General features: G+C 40.8%; 1 protein-coding gene across 4 annotated transcripts in view; it reads left to right on the top strand.

Moving 5' to 3' along the window:
* Nucleotides 1–21,296, top strand: part of LOC109407731 (guanine nucleotide exchange factor DBS) — a 561,022-nt gene that overhangs the window by 143,712 nt on the left and 396,014 nt on the right. For 2 of the 4 annotated variants that reach the window (XM_062854437.1, XM_062854441.1), the window contains exons 5-6: nt 1,307–1,808; nt 2,133–2,342. In XM_062854437.1, coding sequence (XP_062710421.1) covers nt 1,307–1,808; nt 2,133–2,342 — 712 coding nt within the window. The remainder of the gene's footprint in view (nt 1–1,306; nt 1,809–2,132; nt 2,343–21,296) is intronic. The other 2 variants (XM_062854440.1, XM_062854439.1) reach the window with 2 other exon arrangements.

The following is a 21,296-nucleotide window of genomic DNA, read 5'->3' as shown; positions in this document are numbered from 1 at the left end:
CTCTTGAAATTTCAAATGTCATTTTAAGACAGTATTAGGATATTCCAGGTCAGCCAAACTACTTTGGAGTTCCGAACTTCAGCTCTACACTCATAACGAACGGTAGCCATATTTGCTATACTGAGTTACGTTGCATAATCAATCATGGTTACTGTATCAACCTGAAGACTATTAACTTTTATTTTAAGCCTTTGGAACATTTAGGGTCATCCAAAATGTTCTGGAGTTTAGTTCTTAACATTTACAGTAGCTATTCTAGCTACGAACAGTTACATCACACATTCAAATAGAGCCTATAGACCCTGAAATTTCTTGTGAGATATTCCAGATCAACCAAAGCACTCCGGAAATCAGAACTTCAGGTCTACACTTGTGACCGAAGTTTTTTTCTCACTACGTTGCTAAGTAGCGCTACATAATCAACCGTGTTCATCAAGCCAATTCGAAGAACAATAAGCGTTGTTATATGTTTTGGGATACCCTGAGTCATCCTAACTGATATGAAGCTCAGTTGATAAAAAAACTACCGTTACATAAGCTGCTTTCACTAGAGATAGTAACATTACACAACCCAACAGCGTCCATGAACATCTAAACTCTCATGGGTCATTTCAAGATATTTTTGGGATTATTTTGGTCATCCAAACCATACACTGCGTCAGGAGATGTTATCAATGTAATTCAATAGGGAGATTAAGTTTTCTTGGAAAATCGTTGCATTCGTTCTTTTTTAATAGCATTCAATACTTATCACAACTTTTCAATCAATCTATTTTAAGTAGAGGAACGCACGCACCGCATTCATGGCATTCACTCTCGCAAATAACGCACGCCACATGATCTTCCACATCGATCACCAAACACACAAAGCAACACTCACAAACTACAGTAAATTCTCACATCTAACTCACTCCGCACTCACAACCGGATTCTCATATCTCACTCGCAAAACTACTCACACGTGACACGTATGGCCATACATTCCCCGTCGCTGGATGTCGTCGCACGCCTTATTAATATACCCTTCTTCACTGTTTTCTTGCCGATTGTGTAAATATAACCAGAACTTCAGTTTCAACTGTTGTACCATTATCTTAACGCATATCTTCCATTCAATCCTCACATCTCATCCTCATCCATCCCCACGCTTCTCTGTGACCGATTCGCTTCTTCCATTAACCATCTCCATCATCGGCTCATCGATCATCGCCCGCGGTTGTCGCGCGTTGTTTCAAAATTGTACAAAAATATGTACCGCCCCCCTTCTGAATCATCCCCGCGATACAAAACCTTGTAAAAAATCCAGTGCAGGGAATTATTCAAACAATACTATGCATCACCATCTTGATGACAGTCGCGATTGTCACAGACTTCTGGTGCAGCTGGAGGAGACCGAGCGGCACTTCGAGGACTTCTGGACGGTGCACCTGTCGCGGCTGAAGAAGTGCCTGGAGCTGCGGCGCTTCGAGCAGGACTTCCGGGAACTGCAGGCGAACTTCGATCGCCATCTGACCGCGGTTTCGGATATGACCGAGATCGGCGAAACGGTCGACCGGATGGATCAGCTGATCAAGGAAACCAAAGACTTTCAGGCGAGCTGTGCGGTGGATGTGGAACGGGCCGATCAGGTGATCGCCACCGGGCAGCGGTTGATCGGAACCAAGGGCTGTATTAGTTCGTGCCCGCGGGAGGTGGTGCAGCCCAAGTGCGATGAACTGGCCAGGGTTTGCGAGCTGATCAACGAGCGTATTACGAAAAGGATCGAGACGCTGATCAAGGCCCGGGAGCTGATGGAGAGGGTGGAGAAGGTAGGTTGGGCACTGAATGGAACTTAACATGAACTGAATGTGGACTGAACTTGAACTGAACTTGAACTGAACTTGAACTGAACTTGAACTGAACTTGAACTGAACTTGAACTGAACTTGAACTGAACTTGAACTGAACTTGAACTGAACTTGAACTGAACTTGAACTGAACTTGGACTGAACTTGAACTGAACTTGAACTGAACTTGAACTGAACTTGAACTGAACTTGAACTGAACTTGAACTGAACTTGAACTGAACTTGAACTAGAACTGAAATTGAACTAAACTGAAACTAAAACTCTTGCATCCCATCATCGATTGCAGGCAAACAAGTGGTGCGCCCGGGGCATCGAGCTGTTGGCCACCCAGCGGATCGAGAAGTGTTCCGTGTCGGCGGAAATCGCCGAACAGAGCCTGCAGGAGATCCAGGAGTACCTGGCCACGGCGGCCGAGTTCAAACTATCTAGTCCGAAAGAGTTCAAGAACGTGATCCAGGAGAGTACAACGCTGGAGACGAAGGCACTGGTGTCGCAGGTGAGTACCAAAAAACGTCAATTGTTACCACTTTTTAATAAATTCAGAAATCGTAGTTTCGTCGGTGGTCCGGACTTCCTCCATGTTTTCCTTCTAGGGTTTCATCAAGCAGTGCTCCCTCCAAGAATTACTTTTTACATTGGAAATTCGTTCAGAAGTTTATTTGAAAATTCGTTCCGAGTCCCTTCGAGTATTACTTCAGGCGTGCCTTCGAGTATGCCTGCAGAAGATCTTTCGGGAGTATATTCTAAAAATCTTTCAATAGCTTCTTCGGGAATTTATGCAAAAGCCTATATGAGAAATTCTTCAGGGGTATCTTTAAGATTCATTCAAAAGTTCATTTCAGATTTTAGCTTGATACTGCTTCTAGAATTTCTCCAGAAGCTCTTGCAAAACTTGTTGGAATTACTTCGGAAATTTCTACGGAATTCCTCCTGGAGTTTCTGTGAGATTTTCTCCACATATTCATACGGGAATTCATCTAAGAAATCATAAGGAATTTAAAATAATGGTTCTCTCTAGGTGTTCTTGCAAAAATAAAATAGACTAGAATATTTTCAGAAATATCTCCAAAATTCCTCTCAGGAATTAGCTACTGCTTCCTTCAGGAGTTCTATCGGGAATGTCCCCAGGAGTTCCTTTGAAAATTCTTACAAGTTTTTTTTCAGTAATATCCTTCAGGAATTTCTCCAGAAACTCCTCCAAGTGTATTTGCTAAAAATTCTTCTAAAAGTAGCATCTAAAAGTAAAATCCTTTCATGAGTTCCGTCGGATTTTTTTTTGCCAAAGGTTCTTTTGAGAACTCTAACAGTTTCTTGGGAATATCTACAGGATTTTTCAAGAATGAAGACTTTTTTTAGAGTTTTTAAAAAACTTAGTTCTAAAATTTTGTCTGATGATCCCGGAGTTCATTCGACAATTCATGCCAGAGTTCTTGTGAAAGTTCTTCAAAAAAATAGCTTTATCAATTCACCTAAGAGTTCTTTTGGGTATTTTTCAAAAATTTACTAAGAATTTTCTATTATTTTTTCGGCAATTTTCTTCAGAAAGAAATTCGTTTGTGGGTTTCTTCTGGGATTTTCAGAATATTCAGAAAATTATTCGGCATTTTTTTCAGTACTTCCTTTGAGGAATTTCCAAGCATTACACGCTAACGCCGCTCAGCACTAAAGTGCATAATTTCCAGACTACACCAAAAATGTGTAACCCTTGCACATTTACAAAATCAGCTCCAGTGACCGCAAAATTGTTAAAATCGCAAAAATTTTTGTACGCCAATCTAGGTAGGATTACTAGTGACCTTGGAAAACAAAAAAAAATCAACATTTCGCATCTAGAAGAGTGTACGAGCTGTTTTTTGAGAATGTGTAACTGCTACACATTTTTGTGTGGTCCGGAAATTATGCACTTGTGAGTAGGTCTTACACATTTTAGTGCTGAGCAGTTTTAGCGTGTATCTTAGAATAATTCTCAGTCTATTGTTAAGTTGAGAATTTTCCACTTGTTGAATTTAATTTCTGCAGAAGTTCCTTCGGGAATGTCTTAATGGATTTCTTCGAGAATTTTCCAGGACTTCTTTGTACAGAGTTTCTACTTATTTTAAAAGCATAATTTGTTTCAACAACAATATTCATTTCGTTTACACTTCACTTTATTTTAGCAAAACTTACATTTGCCTCCGTTCTAAAAACAATATTACCTATCAATCATCACCATCACAATCATCGTTTTTTCCAACCATCTTCTTAGTCACTTTTATTCCATTTTTACATATTTTTTTCTCTAATTTTGACCACAGTCATGCTAATATCACATCTCTGATCATCACCACCATCTCTTATTTCTTATCTCTTATCTCTTATCTCTTATCTCTTATCTCTTATCTCTTATCTCTTATCTCTTATCTCTTATCTCTTATCTCTTATCTCTTATCTCTTATCTCTTATCTCTTTTCTCTTTTCTCTTTTCTCTTTTCTCTTTTCTCTTATCTCTTTTCTCTTTTCTCTTATCTCTTATCTCTTATCTCTTATCTCTTATCTCTTATCTCTTATCATCAGTGATGATTTTCTTTCATCTTTCATTTCTCATCTCCCACCTTTAATTTCTCATCTCTCATCCAATATATCTTATCTATGTATTACCTCTCATTTCTCATCTCTCGTCTCTCATCTCTCATCGCTAATCTCTCACTTCTCATCTCTTATATCTCACCTCTCAGCTCTCATCTTTCATCATCATCTTTATCAGCATCATAATCATCAATATCTCTCATTATCATCATCATTATCTCTCATCCTCATTTCTCATTGCTTATGTCTCATATTTTATCTAGCACCTTTTATCTCTAACCTCTCATTTGTCACCTCTGAAATCTCATTGCTCATTACTCTTCTTTTATATCTCACCTTTCATGTCTCATCATCATCATCATCATCATCATCATCATCATCAACTCTCATCTCTTATCTCTCATCGTTCATTTCTCATTGCCCATCTCTCATTGCCCATCTCTCATCCCTCACTTTTCATCTATTATCAATTTTGATAAAATCATAGTTCGATCGCAACTCACTTTGGAAGCTGCGAACTTATATGCACTTTAACGATAAAGTACCCAAATGTAAGTAAAAGAATGTCGAAATATTCTACACCAAAAACAAGGAAATTTAAGCGCATATACATTGTTGAGATACTTTTCCATTTAATTCGTAACTGTAATGTTCATAATAAAATAAAATGAAACAGTATACAGTGAAATTAGTGCAAATAAAATTTCTAAATTGTTCAACAAGGAACACTATTTTCGTGAAAATTGCCGTTGTGTGTAAGGCGTCCCGTTGACCTGTTTGTTTACGGTTCGAGGACGTCACTATGACGACGCCGCCGTCAGTCCATTGTCTTAGCTTTGACATTAGCTTCGCATGGGATAACTTCGCAACACTCAAGCAAGCGGCGACTTCAAATTGGGGGTGCGAATATAATATAATCTCCCATCTCTCATCCCTCATCTTTCATATCTCACCTCTAATCTCTCATCGCTTATTTCTCATCTCTCATCGCTCAACACTCATCTTTTATATCTCACCTCTCATTTCTCATCATCATCATCATCATTAGCATCATCTCTTATCTCTCATCTCCCATCTCTCATCTATTATTACTCATCTTTCATCTCTCATCATCGCTATTGCTCAAATATACCTTTTCATTTCATTTCTTCTTGATCAGAGACGAACCAGCCAAGGGCTGAAAGTCTCTTAAATAAAGACAATGCCCGCTGTTAAGGCTCTATGCCCTCTTTTTCTCAGTGTCAATCCCTACAAGAGGTTCCGTCGGAAATTTCCCCTAGGGTCATTTCGAGAATTTCTTGTAAGTTGTCTTGGATTTTTTCCCCAGAAGGTCATTCGGGAATTGTTGTTTAAGCTCGGGACATTCGCCAAGACTTCCAATGAGTAACTCCTGCAGGAATTCCTGAAGAAACTCCTGGAGAAATTCCAAAAAGAACTACTAGAGCTCCTCCATGAGTTCCTTCGCGAATCTTTCCAAGAACACCATCGAGAATTCCTACAGGAGTTCTCTTAAAAATTTCTGCTGAACAGAATTTGAAAATTTCTCCACCCAAAATTTCCTAAAAATACGTCCAATTAGGAATTACTCCAAAGTTGCTTTAAAGCAAGGGTTCCCAACCTTTTTGACCTGGCGACCCCCTTTAAAAATTGTCTAAACATCTGCGGCCCAATGAAAATTTTTAGAAAAAAAATATGAATTAAATGAACGAAACCGAGTTTTTTGGGCACAGTGACCTAGCCAGAAACTGTGGGAGGGATTTTTGACGATCAATAATACGTTTTTTTATTCGACACTCACATTTTGTAAACAATAATGTACGTTCAGTTTTAGTCGTAGCTGAAAAATAGTGGCGCAGCCAAAAAGTTTTTCTTCTGAGGGCGTTTTATACTGAAAATTTGTTCCTCAAATTGTGGCTTCTGGGGGTGGCGGTGTACAAAATTAAAAATTGGTATAATTTGCATGACATAGAAAAAAAATAACAATTGTTTTGGTAACATCGTGGCCCACATGGACTGGCTTCACGGCCCCCTAGGGGGCCGCGGACCACCGGTTGGGAACCCGTGCTTTATAGATTCTTCCAGAAAGTCCTCCAAGAATTTCTCTAGGAGTTTCTTTTTAAGAATTCCTTCATGACTTGTTCTATATTATTGCCAGGTGTTCAGCATCTCCTTCATTCGGAAAATCCTCTGGAAGCTTCTTCAGGAATTTCTCTGAGATTCCCTACATTTTTTTATGGAAATCATTTCAAGATTTTTTTCTGGAATACCTTCAGGATTATCTCTGGCAGATACTCCGAGAGTTCTTCCTAGAATTCGTTGCGGAGCAAATTTTTCATTATTTTTTTTTTTTTGAATTTTTCCAGGAGTTCTTCGGAAATTCTCCAAGGAGTTGCACTAAATATTGCTACAAAGTTTGTTCTGAAATTTTTGAAGTTTTTCTTCGGAAATTCCTCATGAGTTTTTATTTTTATTTTGGAATTTCTCCAGTAGTTAAGAAATTCCTTCTACGAGATACGACATGATAAATACAAGGAGGAATCCCTAAGTTTCTTTTGAAATTCTTTATTTGTTTGAGAATTCCTTTATTCTTCTGGACCTAATTCTTCTGGAATTCCTTTTGAAGATTATACGGCAATTCATCAGTACTTCGGGAAATCCTGCAGCAATATCTTTGGGAATTCCACCAGGTGTTTTGTTGAGAATAGGACGCAATCAGTGAAGTACTAGATTGAAAGTAGTGAGCTGGATTTTTGTATGGTGAGATGATCAGTTCTCCATTTCTGCAATAAAATGTTACAAACAGCGTGGGTTATACGGTTTCTTGCCTAATTTCATGCTGTTTGAGCAAAACTTTGGGTCACTGTGTTGTTAAAGTTGCAAGAAATAACTAATACAACAACACAGTTACCCAAACTTTTGCTCAAATGGCATCAAATTTGTCAAGAAATCATATAACCCACACTGTTTGTACCATTTCATTACAGAAATGGAGAACTGATCATCTCACCATACAAAAATCCAGCTCACTACTTTCAATGTAGTACTTCACTGATTGCTTCCTATTCTCCAGGAGTTTCTTCGGGATTTTCTTTTAGAATTTCTTTGAAATTTTGTCAGGAATTCTACTGGGAGTTTCTTCAGGAACTTCTCCAAGAGTTTTTTTTTCTGAAATTTCTCCTAAGGTCATTTCGAGAGTTACCTTTTAGCTCCCTTGGGAATTTCTGTATGAGCTTGAACTACGATGAGAGTTCTCTAGGAGTTCTTTTTGATGTTTCTTCAGAAGTTCTTTCGCCAATTCGGCAATCCAGAAGTTTTCTCAAGAATTTATGCAGTAGTTGTTTTAGATAAGAGTCTATTCAGAAATTTCTGCAGGAGTTTCTTCAGGAGAATCCCTTTGAAAGCTTCATCCGGAAGTTCGTTTGGGAATTTTTCTTGGAACTACATTGAAAATTCTTCCTGGACGTCTTCTGGCAATTGCTCCAGAACATCGTTTGAATTTTATTTCCGGAAATTCTATTACCATTTTCTCAAGATATATCTAAGGGAATTACTCCAGTAGTACTATTTGAAGTTACTCAATAGTAGCTTAAGAAATTCTTCCGGAATTTCTTCCAGCAATTCCTCCACGAGTTTTTTCGAGAATCCTAATTTAATATTATATCCATGTTTAATATTATAATTATATCCGAATTTAATATTATATCCATGAGTTCGTTCTGCATTTTCTCTAGAAGTTCGTTCGGAAAATCTTCCAGAAGCTTCCTCGGGAATCAATCTAAGATTTAAAAAAAAAAGTTATGGCAATTTTATCAGAGTATCTCTGGATACTCTGAGAATTCTTTCTGGAATTCGTCATGAAGTGATTATTTTAGAAATTTCTCCAGCAGTTCTTCGGAAATTCTTCCTACCTCCGAAAATTTGTTCGGACATTTTTGAAGTTTTTTTTGGAAATTCCTCAAGGGTATTCTTATGAAATTCTGCACAATCCCTAATAAAGTTCCTTCTGGAATTCTCCGAGGATTTTTTTCGGTTTTTTTGAGAATTCCTCCGTTTTTTACGTTGAACCTTTCTGCAAAGTTGGTTTGGGAATTTCTCCAGGCGTTCCATCAGGAATTATTCCAGCAGTATGTATCTTCAAAAAAATCAGAATTTCTCCAGAAATTCTTCCACAAGTTTCTTTGATAGTTTATCAGTGAGTTCTTTGACAAAGATATCCCAGAGTTCTTTTGATATATTTTTCAGGGGTTACTTCACGGACCTTTCCAAAAGTTTATTCCAAAAGTTTCTTCGGAGATTTCTCCTAATGTTCTGTTGAGAAACCAGGAGTTTTTTTTTATTTTTCCCAGAAGTTCTTGTTAGAATTTCTCTAACAGTATCTTTGACATATTCTCCTAGATTTCTCCCGGAAATTTACCAAAGAATATATTCGGAGTACTTACGAGTCTCTTACTAAATGAATTCCTACTAACAGAACTCTTGCTAAGTGGGATCCTATTAGACAAGGATTATGCGTTATGGAATTTCATCTTCCCCCACCCGTTTTAACTTGCCTTGGTGTACCTTACAGTAATCGATTGTCAAGCAACTATTACGCTAAGCAACAGCTCAAGACTCTGATAATTTGGTAGGATAGTGTCTTCGGAAAAGTTGTTGCGTAGGTTAAGGTCTTACAAACGACGAGCTGAAAAGTTCGTAATTCTTCCATTAGGTGTCGCTAATGAGCATGCACACTTTCAAAACCTAATATCGCAGAAACGTGATGACTTAGAAAGCTGGTGTCAAAGTTGCTTATTACACTTGTTGCGACAATCTACCGCTAGGTAGCGCTAGTAAACATGAATTCTTTCAAAAGGTTATTCCGAAAATCCCTCAGGAATTTCTTCTGAAGTTCCGTTTTTTTTGTTTATATTAACGTGTATTTTAACCTAAATTGGCTTCTTTAGCGGTGTTGAGATAATTCCATATTCAGAATCTGCATGCAAAACTGAGCCGAAATCCAAATTTTCATGAATTTTGGTTCAAAATCAGTTTGAAGTTTGTATGGGAGCGATTTGTCGAATCACCCCTCGTCGCATTTTGTACTGGGCGGAGATGTCAAGCAGTTGGCCAGCTGTCAAAAGGTGATTTCGAAAAATCTTTTCGAAAGCGATTTTAGGTACCAAAATGAAGTTCTAAAAATCTGAAAAAAATCATGGTGGTTCAGAAAAAGGTGTTCTTTCGTATAAAATCAAAAAAACAATACATTTTTCTTAATTTAAAACCCCAATTCTAATTCTACACTTGAAGTTCCGTTGAGAATCCCAGAGTTCTTGTGGGATTTTTTGCAGACATTCATGTTAGCATTTTTCCAGCACTCCAGCAGTATCTTTGCAAATTTTCTGAGAGTTGTTTCGAAATTTGTCAAGGAATATGTATATTCGAAGTAGGGATTCTCCAACAATATCTTTGCGAATTCTCCGAGAGTTCCTTCGGGAATTTATCAAGGAGTATATTGTGGGTATTCTCAGGAGTTCTTCCAGAAATTTGTTCAGGAGATTCTTCGATTTCTACAGACGTTCCTCCAAAAACTAGAATTCTACCAAAAGTTCTTGTGGGTGTTGCTCAAAGAATATCTTCATCAATTCGGTAAAGAATTATTTTGTGCATTTCTCTAGGAGTATATAATAAAATTTCTTCGGATTTTTTTAAAATTGTTTCTTCTGTTTTCTTCTGAATTCTTTCAGAAGATTATTCAGCATTTTTTTTTGGGAATTCCTTTTGGAAATCTTCCAGCAATATCTTTGAGAATTTCAACAGGTGTTTTGTTGAGAATCCTACATGAGTTCCTTAGGATTTTTTTTCAGAAGTTCTGGAATTCATTGAGTGGTTTCGTCGACAATTTTTTCCAGGAGTTCCGGGAGTTTTTACAGGAAAGGTTGTTTGGAAACTATTGAAGATTTTCTTCGGATTTTCCACAAAAATTTGTTTTCTGTTTTGGCATTTATAGGAAATTCATCCTACGAAATACGATAGGATAACTATCTGAAGGATTCCCAATAAGTAATTCTGTAATTCTTCGAGAAATACCTTCCTTTTTTTGGGAATTTCTACGGGTTTTCACAAAGTTGGTTACGGAATTTCTCCAGGAGTATTACTCCAGCTCTATCAGGAACAGTGCTGCAATTTTTCGACAGGCCTTTATGATAGCGATATTTTGCTTTTTTCATTTTCTCTGTTTTGGTTTTCCTGTCAAAGTTGCTTTCCGATCAGCAACACGGGATCGAAATGAAATAGGTACTCACACTCGCACGCAGCGTGCTGAAAGCGAGAGCTGACAGGGCTAAATTTCCATTCAATTTTCTGTAGTTGAGTGTTTTCACCCGTGCTAACGTATAGGGCACTCACTCTCACAAGCCACCGCTTGAGACGAATGGCCTTTCAGCATGAGTTGTGTGTGGATGATTGGGAATTGATCTGGTTGGGTCGCTCACGAATGGAGCTCTCGGACTCTGTCAGTTCTCACATCGAGGAACTGAAAACGACCGCCGCAGTCATTCATTTTCGGCTGAAAAACAGGCACTGAGACTGATATTTTGCAGGACTGATCAGGAATAATTCCAGAAGTATCACTTCAGAAGTTTCACCAACAATAATTCCTCCATGACTTTTTTCGGAAATTCCTAATGAGTTCTTTTACGATGCTTTTCCAGAGTTTTTTTAGATATGTTTTCGAGGAGTTGCTTTATGGATTCTTTCAAAACGTTTTTCCGGAAATTCTCCAGAAGTTCCTTCGGGAATTTCTGCTATAGTTCTGTTGAGAAGCCAAGAGTTACTTTGATAATTCTCCATTTTTTCAGCAGTAATGAGCATGAGCATAGATTGTCGTACATTTCGTAGTTGCTACTCCGTGATTGACCAGAACAATCGAAGTTGCACAAGGAACCAATAAACGAAGCTTGGGAGTAGCATACCGCTCTCAATGTGCACCTTCGAGAATTCCAGACTTTTTAATACAATCACGGCACCAGCCACGTCCTTACGGTCATGGAGGAAGGGAAGGAATGCTAATGTGACGTATTTTGCTACTAGAAACCGAGACCACCTCATCTTCTCTACGACTGTCATGAGAAGAAGTTTTTGTTAGTGGGGAGGGAGGAAGGTCCATGATCTGGATTAATTTTGATAAGTGATGTGATTCATGCAACCTTTATTGGAATCAAAACACCTATTTTCATTTTGATTGACACCGAAGGTGATAAAGCAGTCAAATTATTGAGTATTAAATTGATACTGTGTAATAATTTGGAACGACTCACCGATAACTATCCATCCTCGTGAATTCTTTTTTTTTTTTGCAGTAATTTTGACAAAGTTTTTTTCGGGAATTTTTCGAGGAAAGATATTCTCAGGATTTATTCAGTAGATCCTTCGAGAATTTTTCCAAAAGTTCCTCCAGAAGTGAACTTTTTTTATTTTGTTGCTTCTACAGAATCAAACTCAAGAATTTTGAAGGATTTCCTTAGGGTTTATGTTAGGTATTATGGTTATTTTATTAGGTTATTAGGTTATTAGGTTATGTTAGGTATTATAATAGTTATTTATGTAACAAGTTGCAAAAAGTTGATTTTTTCAGCACGAGTCGTACATTTATCCAACGAGGCTTGCCGAGTTGGATAAATACGAAGAGTGCTGAAAAAATCGAGTTTTGCAACGAGTTCCATACAAAATTTTATGCAATGATTGTTTCATAATGCAACCCATTTGAGTTGCATTATGTTCATAATGCAACTCAAATGAGTTGCATTATGAACATTATACAACTATTTTTCATTATGCAACTCATTTCAGTTGCATAATGAACCAGTTCGGAAAAATTGGCCATTATGATACCAAAATGGGTTATATAAAATATAAATTATGATACTGAATTGCATAAAATAATATTTTAAATTGAAGCAGAGTATCCAACTTCTCCTTGCAACAGGACACAATGTCATTCCGAAAGGTAAACTAATTTAACCACCGTCACTCCATTAAATCAACAATGTTGATTCCCGTGACAAACGATTTAAGCTTAGCGCATACCAAAAAGGCTGCCAATTCCCCATCCACAAACATCCATGGTCCGCTCACCTACTGTCTGTATTGTACCACAGCAGCAGCAACCAGCGGTCCCAGCCAGTCGTCTGCAGCACAAGATGCCACAAACAGAGAGAGACAGAGACCCACATTTTGCAATAGGGGTCTGACCGGCATCGGCATCAGCACATAATAGGTGACACAACTTTCTTCCTCGCCGCTTGCAGCCGCCGTCGCCACCACCACCTGCGGAACAACGGAACTGAAGAAAATGCCAACACCATTTAGCCTCGGCACACGATACCCGTTGTGCTGCTCAGACCCCAGCTGAATCTGACCGACCGACCGACTGACAGAGACAGATAAGACCGGGGCGTATAGGAGAAGAAATTGATTAAAAATGCAACTGCGAGAGGGTTCAAATAGCTAGTCGAGGGGGGCCGACCGACGGCGACTCTTAAAATTATGGCATACATATTCAATTTTGGCAGCATCATTTTGGTGACCACTGGAGACCGACCTCTGTCTGTTTTGATGATGGGTGTTACGAAATTCCGTGAGAAGTCCTAACATAACCGACTGACGGTCGAAAACGGATGTGCACTCGTGCCGTGCAAACGTTTAGGATCGTTTCAGATGAAATGTGTGCAATTTGTTGCAAAATTCGTTGCATTTCGTTGCATAAATCACTATTTTCGATCTCTCTTCAATTTTCTTACTCGAAAACCAATTCATAATGCTAAATATTTAAATCGAAGAAGGTCATGATGTCCTGATTAAAGTAGCCCTTTCAAACAATCAGTCCAGTCAGGTCCTGGTGTCACCTTTTCCCCGCCAAATCGAGATGCCCCGCGAACGAAGCAACGAAATGTCCCAGCACAATTCTTCCCAGCTGAAGCGCAAGTACGGAAACATTCTCGTATCGGAACCGCAGAAGGAGGTAACCAAGCGGACGGTGGCGGACATGGAACGGCAGGGCCGAGGGTTGAGCCCAATCCGGTCGGACGATGGTCGCAGGGTGATTGACATACTGGGAGAGCTCGTCAATGAACCACCGAAGTCACCACCGGTGCCGACGTTTCCGGGGACGGCCGGGCAGAGGCGATCCGAAGGATAGATTACTGCGGATGTAATGATATTTTTAAATGTTTGAATAAATTTTATGTATACATACATTTAGGTATTTGCATTTTTGCATAATGTACAACGTTCAAATGTCTCGACATGTACACAACAGAAACAAGGGTTTCATGGACAAATTGAGATTAAAATTGCGAAAAGAAATCCACGTGCTCCGGTGGGAATCGAACACATGAATCCCAACTCGCTATTCCTCACAATTTCTTCAGAAATCTCCAGGAATTCTACCTAGTTTCCTTAAGAAATTTCTCGAAGGGTTCCTTTAAAGAATGCTTCGTGATTTTTATAAGACTCCTCCTTTGGACAACTCAACAGGTATTTCTAGGGACAATGGAAATTCGCGATTTCGCGGAAGCCGCGAAATCCGCGAAATTGGGCAATGGTCGCGAAATTTAAGAAATCCCGCGAAATGACGGGAAATCTGATAAAATTTAGAAAATAACCTCAAAACTCCACCAACTTTAAATTTTTAAACTTAAATAAGCTGATATTTTTTAGCAGTATAAAGTAATTTACGATAACATATCCGGCAAAATAAAAGTTTAATGCTTTTTACATGTACTTCTTTTCCGATTTTTCATAAAATGTGTTACTTATTTGCAAATTTATGATTACGCCTCGTAAAATCCAAGTGAATTATTCATTACATATGCAAAAATGGTGTTTTCTTCAACGATACGGTCAGAAATATGTTGCCGCGAAATTCGCAAAGTTGGCCCGCGAAATTTAAGAAATTTTGCCGCGAATTTCCATTGTCCCTAGGTATTTCCTTAAAAATTCCTTCAGAAAGGACTCATCCAGGCAGTTGTTCTGGAGGAACTCCTGGAATAATTCATGGAGCAATTCCTAGAGGAATTCCAGGTGGAATCCCTGGAGGAATTTCTGGAAGAATTCCTGAAGAAATCCGTTGAGCAATGCCTGAAGCAATCCCTAGAATAATTTCTGAAGGAATCCCTGGAGAGATTCCTGTACAAATTCCTGAAGGAATCCCTGTACGAATCTCCTGCAGAATCCCTGAAGGAATTCCTTGAGAAATCCCTGGAGGAATTCCTTGAGAAATCCCTGGAAGAATTCTTGAAGAAATCCGTGGAGCAATGCCTGAAGGAATCCCTAGAATAATTCCTAGAGGAATCCCTGGAGGAATCCCTGGAGGAGTTCCTTGAAGGATTTCTGGAAGAATCCGTGGAGGAATTCCTGGATGAATTCCTGCAGAAACTCTTGGAGGATCCACTGGAGGGTACACTGGAGGAATTTGTAAAGAAATTCATGAATCTGGAAATGTTAATGAATTCCTGACGGAATCCGTGGAGGCATTCGTAAAGAAATCCGTGAAGGAGTTCCTGAAGCAATACCTGGGGATGTTTTTGAAGGAATTCCTGGAGGAGTTCCTGTAGAAATCCCTGGAAGAATTCTTGAAGGAACCCCTCGTGGAATTCCTGGAGGAAACCCTGGAGGAATTTCTGGAGGCATCTCTGGAGTAATTCTTGAAGGAATCCCTGGAGGGATTCTTGAAGGAACCCCCGGTAAAATTTCTGAAGGAATTCCCGAAGGAATCCCTGTAGGAACTCCTGAAGCAATCCGTTAAGCGCGCTTTGTTTCGGGTGTACAGTAATTCCTCCATGGATTCTTTTAGGGAATCTTCAAAGGGTTCCTTCAGAAATGTCTAGAGATTCTTTATGCAAATCTAAGACGGATTCCTTCAGAAATTCTTCTAAAGTTTTCTCCAGAAATTTCTCGATTGATTCTTTTAGAAAATCTCTTCTGAAATGCTTCCGAAATTCCTTTAGGGATTATTTTACAAATTCATCCAGAGATTTTTATAAAAATATTTAAGTGTTTTATTTCAAAATTTTCTCAATGGATTCCTTTAGAAGTTTCCCAAGGATTCATGGAGCTTTAGAAAGCTTTCCATGTATTCCTTACAAAATTGTTCATCATATTGCATTCATTTCTTAAATTAACCTTCAGGATTCCCTTCAGAAATTCGTCAACAGATTACTCTAGAAAATCCTTCAGAAAATTTTCCAGCAATTTTATGAAAGGATCCACGATATCTTCTTAAAATATCTCAAGATAAAATATCTACAGAAAATCTTCCTTCGGATTGTACGACATTTCCCCGAAAACCAGTTTCCCGAATGAAGTTTCCCCGAAAGTTTTTTCCCCGAATGTACCATTTCCCCGAAAAATGTTTCCCCGAATGTATCGCTTCCCCGAATGTACCGTTTCCCCGAAAAGATTATTGCATATGCCATTTAACATTGACCCAATGCACAACTAGGGGCATACGGTCTTTAGGACAAAGTGCGCTTAGCCAAAGTACGTCAGACCGAAGCACATTAAGCCGAATGGTTTGCGAAGCTGAAGTTCATAGGGTAGAATGGGTCATTAGACCGTCTTCTTAATTTTATTCATAAACGATGTTCAAATTTGTTTTCGAAGACCTAGAAGATGTTTGAGTCTCTTGAGTGTTTCACATTTCTCGAATCTAGGGAATTCTATGAATACTGGGATATATTTCCATGATTTCACAATATTCTTTTATCCTTTTTCTTTTCTCATATAGATGATTTCTTGATGTTGATGTTATACTGTTACTGATCAATTGATCACTTAAGTGATCACTTTGCCAACATTCCATCTGAAAATTTCGCCTCTTTTTATAACATGCAGTTGTTTTAGTTGTAATATTGCATAGCTTATTGACGGTAGTATTTCATCAAACCACTGACTGCCCCATGACAGATTACCCTTCTTTGAGAAGTCGGCTATTCTTTTGAGTATTGGGTTATATATGATCAAACTGTGGTTTTTCTTGGCTTTCAACTCAATCGTAATGATGCTCGTCCGGCGTAAGGATACTTTCGGCCTAATGATTGCAGCCTTACGTATTTCGGCCTGACATACTTCTGCCTAAAGATCCAGTAGCGTCTTTTTGGCTAGATTGATAACCTTTTATTTAATAAAATTTTCCTTCTTTCAAACTTAGGCTGTTCTTTCAAGTTGAACTGCTCAATCAATCATCAATAATTTGACTGCTGCTATGTTTATTTATTTTTGTGACCGACTGTTTCAGTAGGTATCTATTGGCGCTCTAGTAAAAATCTTCATCAAAGATTCTCCCTTATTTCATCATATACGTTCTTTCAAAATATTGCCGGCGGTCTAACTACTAGTATGTTCTGTGTAAATGTCAATTCCAAATGCTACTTCGGTCATGATTGATCCATTGATTAACAAAAAAACTGAAGAGTGCTTAGCTTCAAATGTGTTTGTCAAACAAATTGAATTACATTGACTTTTGTTTTAAAACCTGTTAATACACATTAAATTTGTGCTCATAGACTTCTTTCGCTAGCAAGAATACTTTAAGACTTAAAGTTGAAGTCATCTGGATCATGTGTTTTACAATGACAATGAACTTCAGCAGATTACTACCACAATCACGATGACTCGTTTTGAAGGTATTATGCGTTTAAAGGGCGTTTTCATCGATTGAAAATTCAAAAAAAAACAAAGAACAGCTTATGAATAAAAGAAGGGAAAATTATGATGAGCGTGTTCTTAGTTGAGTGCCATGTCATTTTCAATCAGTACAAAAGAAAACAACGACCCATATTTAAAAAAAAAAGCAAACCTCATTGAAGCATCATGAAGAACGTTATATCTCGAAGAATTCATGGTAAAAGGGAATGCACAATATCAATGAGATGTGAAAGTATCCATGATCTTGATATCTTTCTAACGACTACACATCGGCACACTTTGTACTCAGGCTAACTTTCCGCTACTTCGTTTCAAGGACTAGTTCAGACAATGGAATTAATCAAGAACATGATTAGAAACCAGTACATACTAAAAAAAATATTATAAATATTTCGGGGAGGCACGGTAAAGGCTGGGTATGCTGCGCAATTCAGATCCCATTGTGATCCACTAGCCTCTGCCCAGCAACTCCTATCCCTACCTCCACGCGGTACCGGCCGGAAACTATGAGCAACCTTAGGGAAGATCGAGTAACCAACACCGGTGGGACCTTTGGTCGTAGGCTGACAGGGAAGGGGGGGTTTGCTTCGGCAAACCTGAGCGTCTGTTCTCCAGGAGGAGCGGCTCACAACAGCGTCTGATCCCCATGTTAGGGGCGGCTGATCTACGTCCGAGTGCCAGGGAAGGACTCTAAGCTCAACTGTGCACTATGGTCCTCCGGAAAGTAGGGGGTTGGTGTCAGGCCCTACGAGCCAGCCGTAAAAAACCATTGTAACGGAAAATCAGCAACAGAATAATACGAACCGAGACCAACGGCAACGACCCCAGCGAACAAAAAGGACTTGCGATTGGAAACTCGGTACGTGGAACTGCCGATCTCTCAACTTCGTTGGGAGCACCCGCATACTCGCCGATCTACTGAAGGACCGCGGGTTCGGCATCGTAGCGCTGCAGGAGGTGTGTTGGACAGGATCCATGGTGCGAACGTTTAGAGGTAATCATACCATCTACCAGAGCTGCGGCAACACACGCGAGCTGGGAACAGCTTTCATCGTGATGGGTGATATGCAGAGGCGCGTGATCGGTTGGTGGCCGATCGACGAAAGAATGTGCAGGTTGAGGATCAAGGGCCGATTCTTCAACTTCAGCATAATAAACGTGCACAGCCCACACTCCGGAAGTACTGATGATAACAAGGACGCATTTTACGCGCAGCTCGAACGCGAGTACGATCGCTGCCCAAGCCACGACGTCAAGATCATCATAGGAGATTTGAACGCTCAGGTAGGCCAGGAGGAGGAATTCAGACCGACGATTGGTAAGTTCAGCGCCCACCAGCAGACGAACGAAAACGGCCTACGACTCATTGATTTCGCCGCCTCCAAAAATATGGCCATACGTAGCACCTTTTTCCAACACAGCCTCCCTTATCGTTACACCTGGAGATCACCACAGCAGACGGAATCTCAAATCGACCACGTTCTGATTGACGGACGGCACTTCTCCGACATTATCGACGTCAGGACCTATCGTGGCGCCAACATCGACTCCGACCACTATCTGGTGATGGTCAAACTGCGCCCAAAACTCTCCGTCATCAACAATGTACGGTACCGGCGACCGCCACGGTACAACCTAGAGCGACTGAAGCAACCGGATGTCGCCTCAGCATACGCGCAGAATCTCGAAGCCGCGTTGCCAGACGAGGGCGAGCTTGATGAGGCCCCTCTAGAGGACTGCTGGAGTACAGTGAAAGCAGCCATCAACGACGCAGCCGAGAGCACCATCGGGTATGTGGAACGGAATCGACGGAACGAATGGTTCGACGAAGAGTGCAGAACGGTTTTGGAGGAGAAGAACGCAGCGAGGGCGGTAATGCTGCAGCAAGGGACTCGACAGAACGTGGAACGTTACAAACAGAAGCGGAAACAGCAGACCCGCCTCTTTCGGGAGAAAAAGCGCCGCCTGGAAGAAGCGGAGTGTGAAGAAATGGAACTGCTGTGCCGTTCCCAAGAAACACGGAAGTTCTATCAGAAGCTCAACGCATCCCGCAACGGCTTCGTGCCGCGAGTCGAAATATGCAGGGATAAAGACGGAGGCCTTTTGACGGACGGACGTGAGGTGATCGAAAGGTGGAAGCAGCACTTCGATCAGCACCTGAACGGCGTGGAGAACGTAGGCACGGGAGCCCACGGCAACGGAAGGAACGACGACGCCAGTGCAGCGGAGGACGGAAATGAACCAACTCCCACGCTGAGGGAAGTTAAGGATGCCATTCACCAGCTCAAAACCAACAAAGCAGCTGGTAAGGATGGTATCGCAGCTGAACTCATCAAGATGGGCCCAGAAAAGTTGGCCACCTGTCTGCATCGGCTGATAGTCAGGATCTGGGAAACCGAACAGCTACCGGAGGAGTGGAAGGAAGGGGTAATCTGCCCCATTCACAAGAAAGGCGACCATTTGGAATGTGAGAACTTCAGGGCGATCACTATTTTGAATGCTGCCTACAAAGTGCTATCCCAGATCATCTTCCGTCGTCTGTCACCTAAAACAAATGAGTTCGTGGGAAGTTATCAAGCCGGCTTCATCGACGGCCGGTCGACAACGGACCAGATCTTTACCGTACGGCAAATCCTCCAGAAATGCCGTGAATACCAGGTCCCAACGCACCACCTGTTCATCGACTTCAAAGCGGCATACGATAGTATCGACCGCGCAGAGCTATGGAGAATCATGGACGAAAACGGCTTTCCTGGGAAGCTGACTAGACTGATTAAAGCAACGATGGACGGTGTGCAAAACTGCGTAAGGGTTTCGGGTGAACTATCCAGTTCATTCGTATCTCGCCGGGGACTGCGACAAGGTGACGGACTCTCATGTCTACTCTTCAACATCGCGCTGGAAGGTGTGATGCGACGAGCCGGGCTCAACAGCCGGGGAACGATTTTCACAAAATCCGGTCAATTTGTGTGCTTTGCGGACGACATGGACATTATTGCCAGGACATTTGGAACGGTGGCAGAGCTGTACACCCGCCTGAAACGCGAAGCAGCAAAGGTCGGACTGGTGGTGAATGCCTCAAAAACAAAGTACATGCTGGTAGGCGGAACCGAAAACGACCGGATCCGTCTGGGTAGTAATGTTACGATAGACGGGGATACTTTCGAGGTGGTGGAGGAATTCGTCTACCTCGGATCCTTACTGACGGCTGACAACAACGTGAGCCGAGAAATTCGGAGGCGCATCATCAGCGGAAGTCGGGCCTACTACGGGCTCCAGAAGAAACTGCGGTCGAAAAAGATTCACCCACGCACCAAATGCACCATGTACAAAACGCTGATAAGACCGGTGATCCTCTACGGGCACGAGACATGGACCATGCTCGAGGAGGACCTGCAAGCACTCGGAGTTTTCGAGCGACGCGTGCTAAGAACGATCTTCGGCGGTGTGCAGGAGAACGGTGTGTGGCGGAGAAGAATGAACCACGAGCTCGCTGCACTTTACGGCGAACCCAGCATCCAGAAGGTGGCTAAAGCCGGAAGGATACGTTGGGCAGGGCATGTTGCAAGAATGCCGGACAACAACCCTGCAAAGCTGGTGTTTGCAACGGATCCGGTTGGCACAAGAAGGCGTGGAGCGCAGAGAGCACGATGGGCGGACCAGGTGGAGCGTGACTTGGCGAGCATTGGGCGCGACCGAGGATGGAGAGCGGCAGCCACAAACCGAGTATTGTGGCGTACTATTGTTGATTATGTCTTGTCTTAATGATGTTGAACAAATAAATGTATGTATGTATGTAATGTATGTAAATATTTCGGGGAAACGGTTCATTCGGGGAAACGGTTCGTTCGGGGAATCGTTTTTCGGGGAAATAACTTTCTGGGAAACTTCATTCGGGGAGCTGGTTTTCGGGGAAATGTCGTACAATCCTTCCTTTGATTTCCGCTGCAATTTCCTTTGGATTCCTTAAGATATTCCTTCTGGGATTCTTTCAAGAAATCCGCCTCAGATTTGAAACAGGGATTCAAGTAGAGGTTTCGTCAGAAATTTCGTCGGGAATTCATTTTGAAATTCCTTCAGTAATTCATTCAACGAATCCACCAGGAATTCTTTTAGAAATACCTCCAGAGACTCTTTCAGTATTCTAATTCCTTTCTATTCTATTCCAGCTCAGCTGATTGAATCAAAAGCGCCCACTTCA

This window comes from Aedes albopictus, chromosome 2 (genome assembly GCF_035046485.1).
Source record: "Aedes albopictus strain Foshan chromosome 2, AalbF5, whole genome shotgun sequence".
In the NCBI taxonomy this organism is placed as follows: Eukaryota; Metazoa; Arthropoda; class Insecta; order Diptera; family Culicidae; genus Aedes; species Aedes albopictus.
The sequence above is the reverse complement of the archived record's forward strand: the minus strand, read 5'-3'. Positions and strand labels throughout refer to the sequence as shown.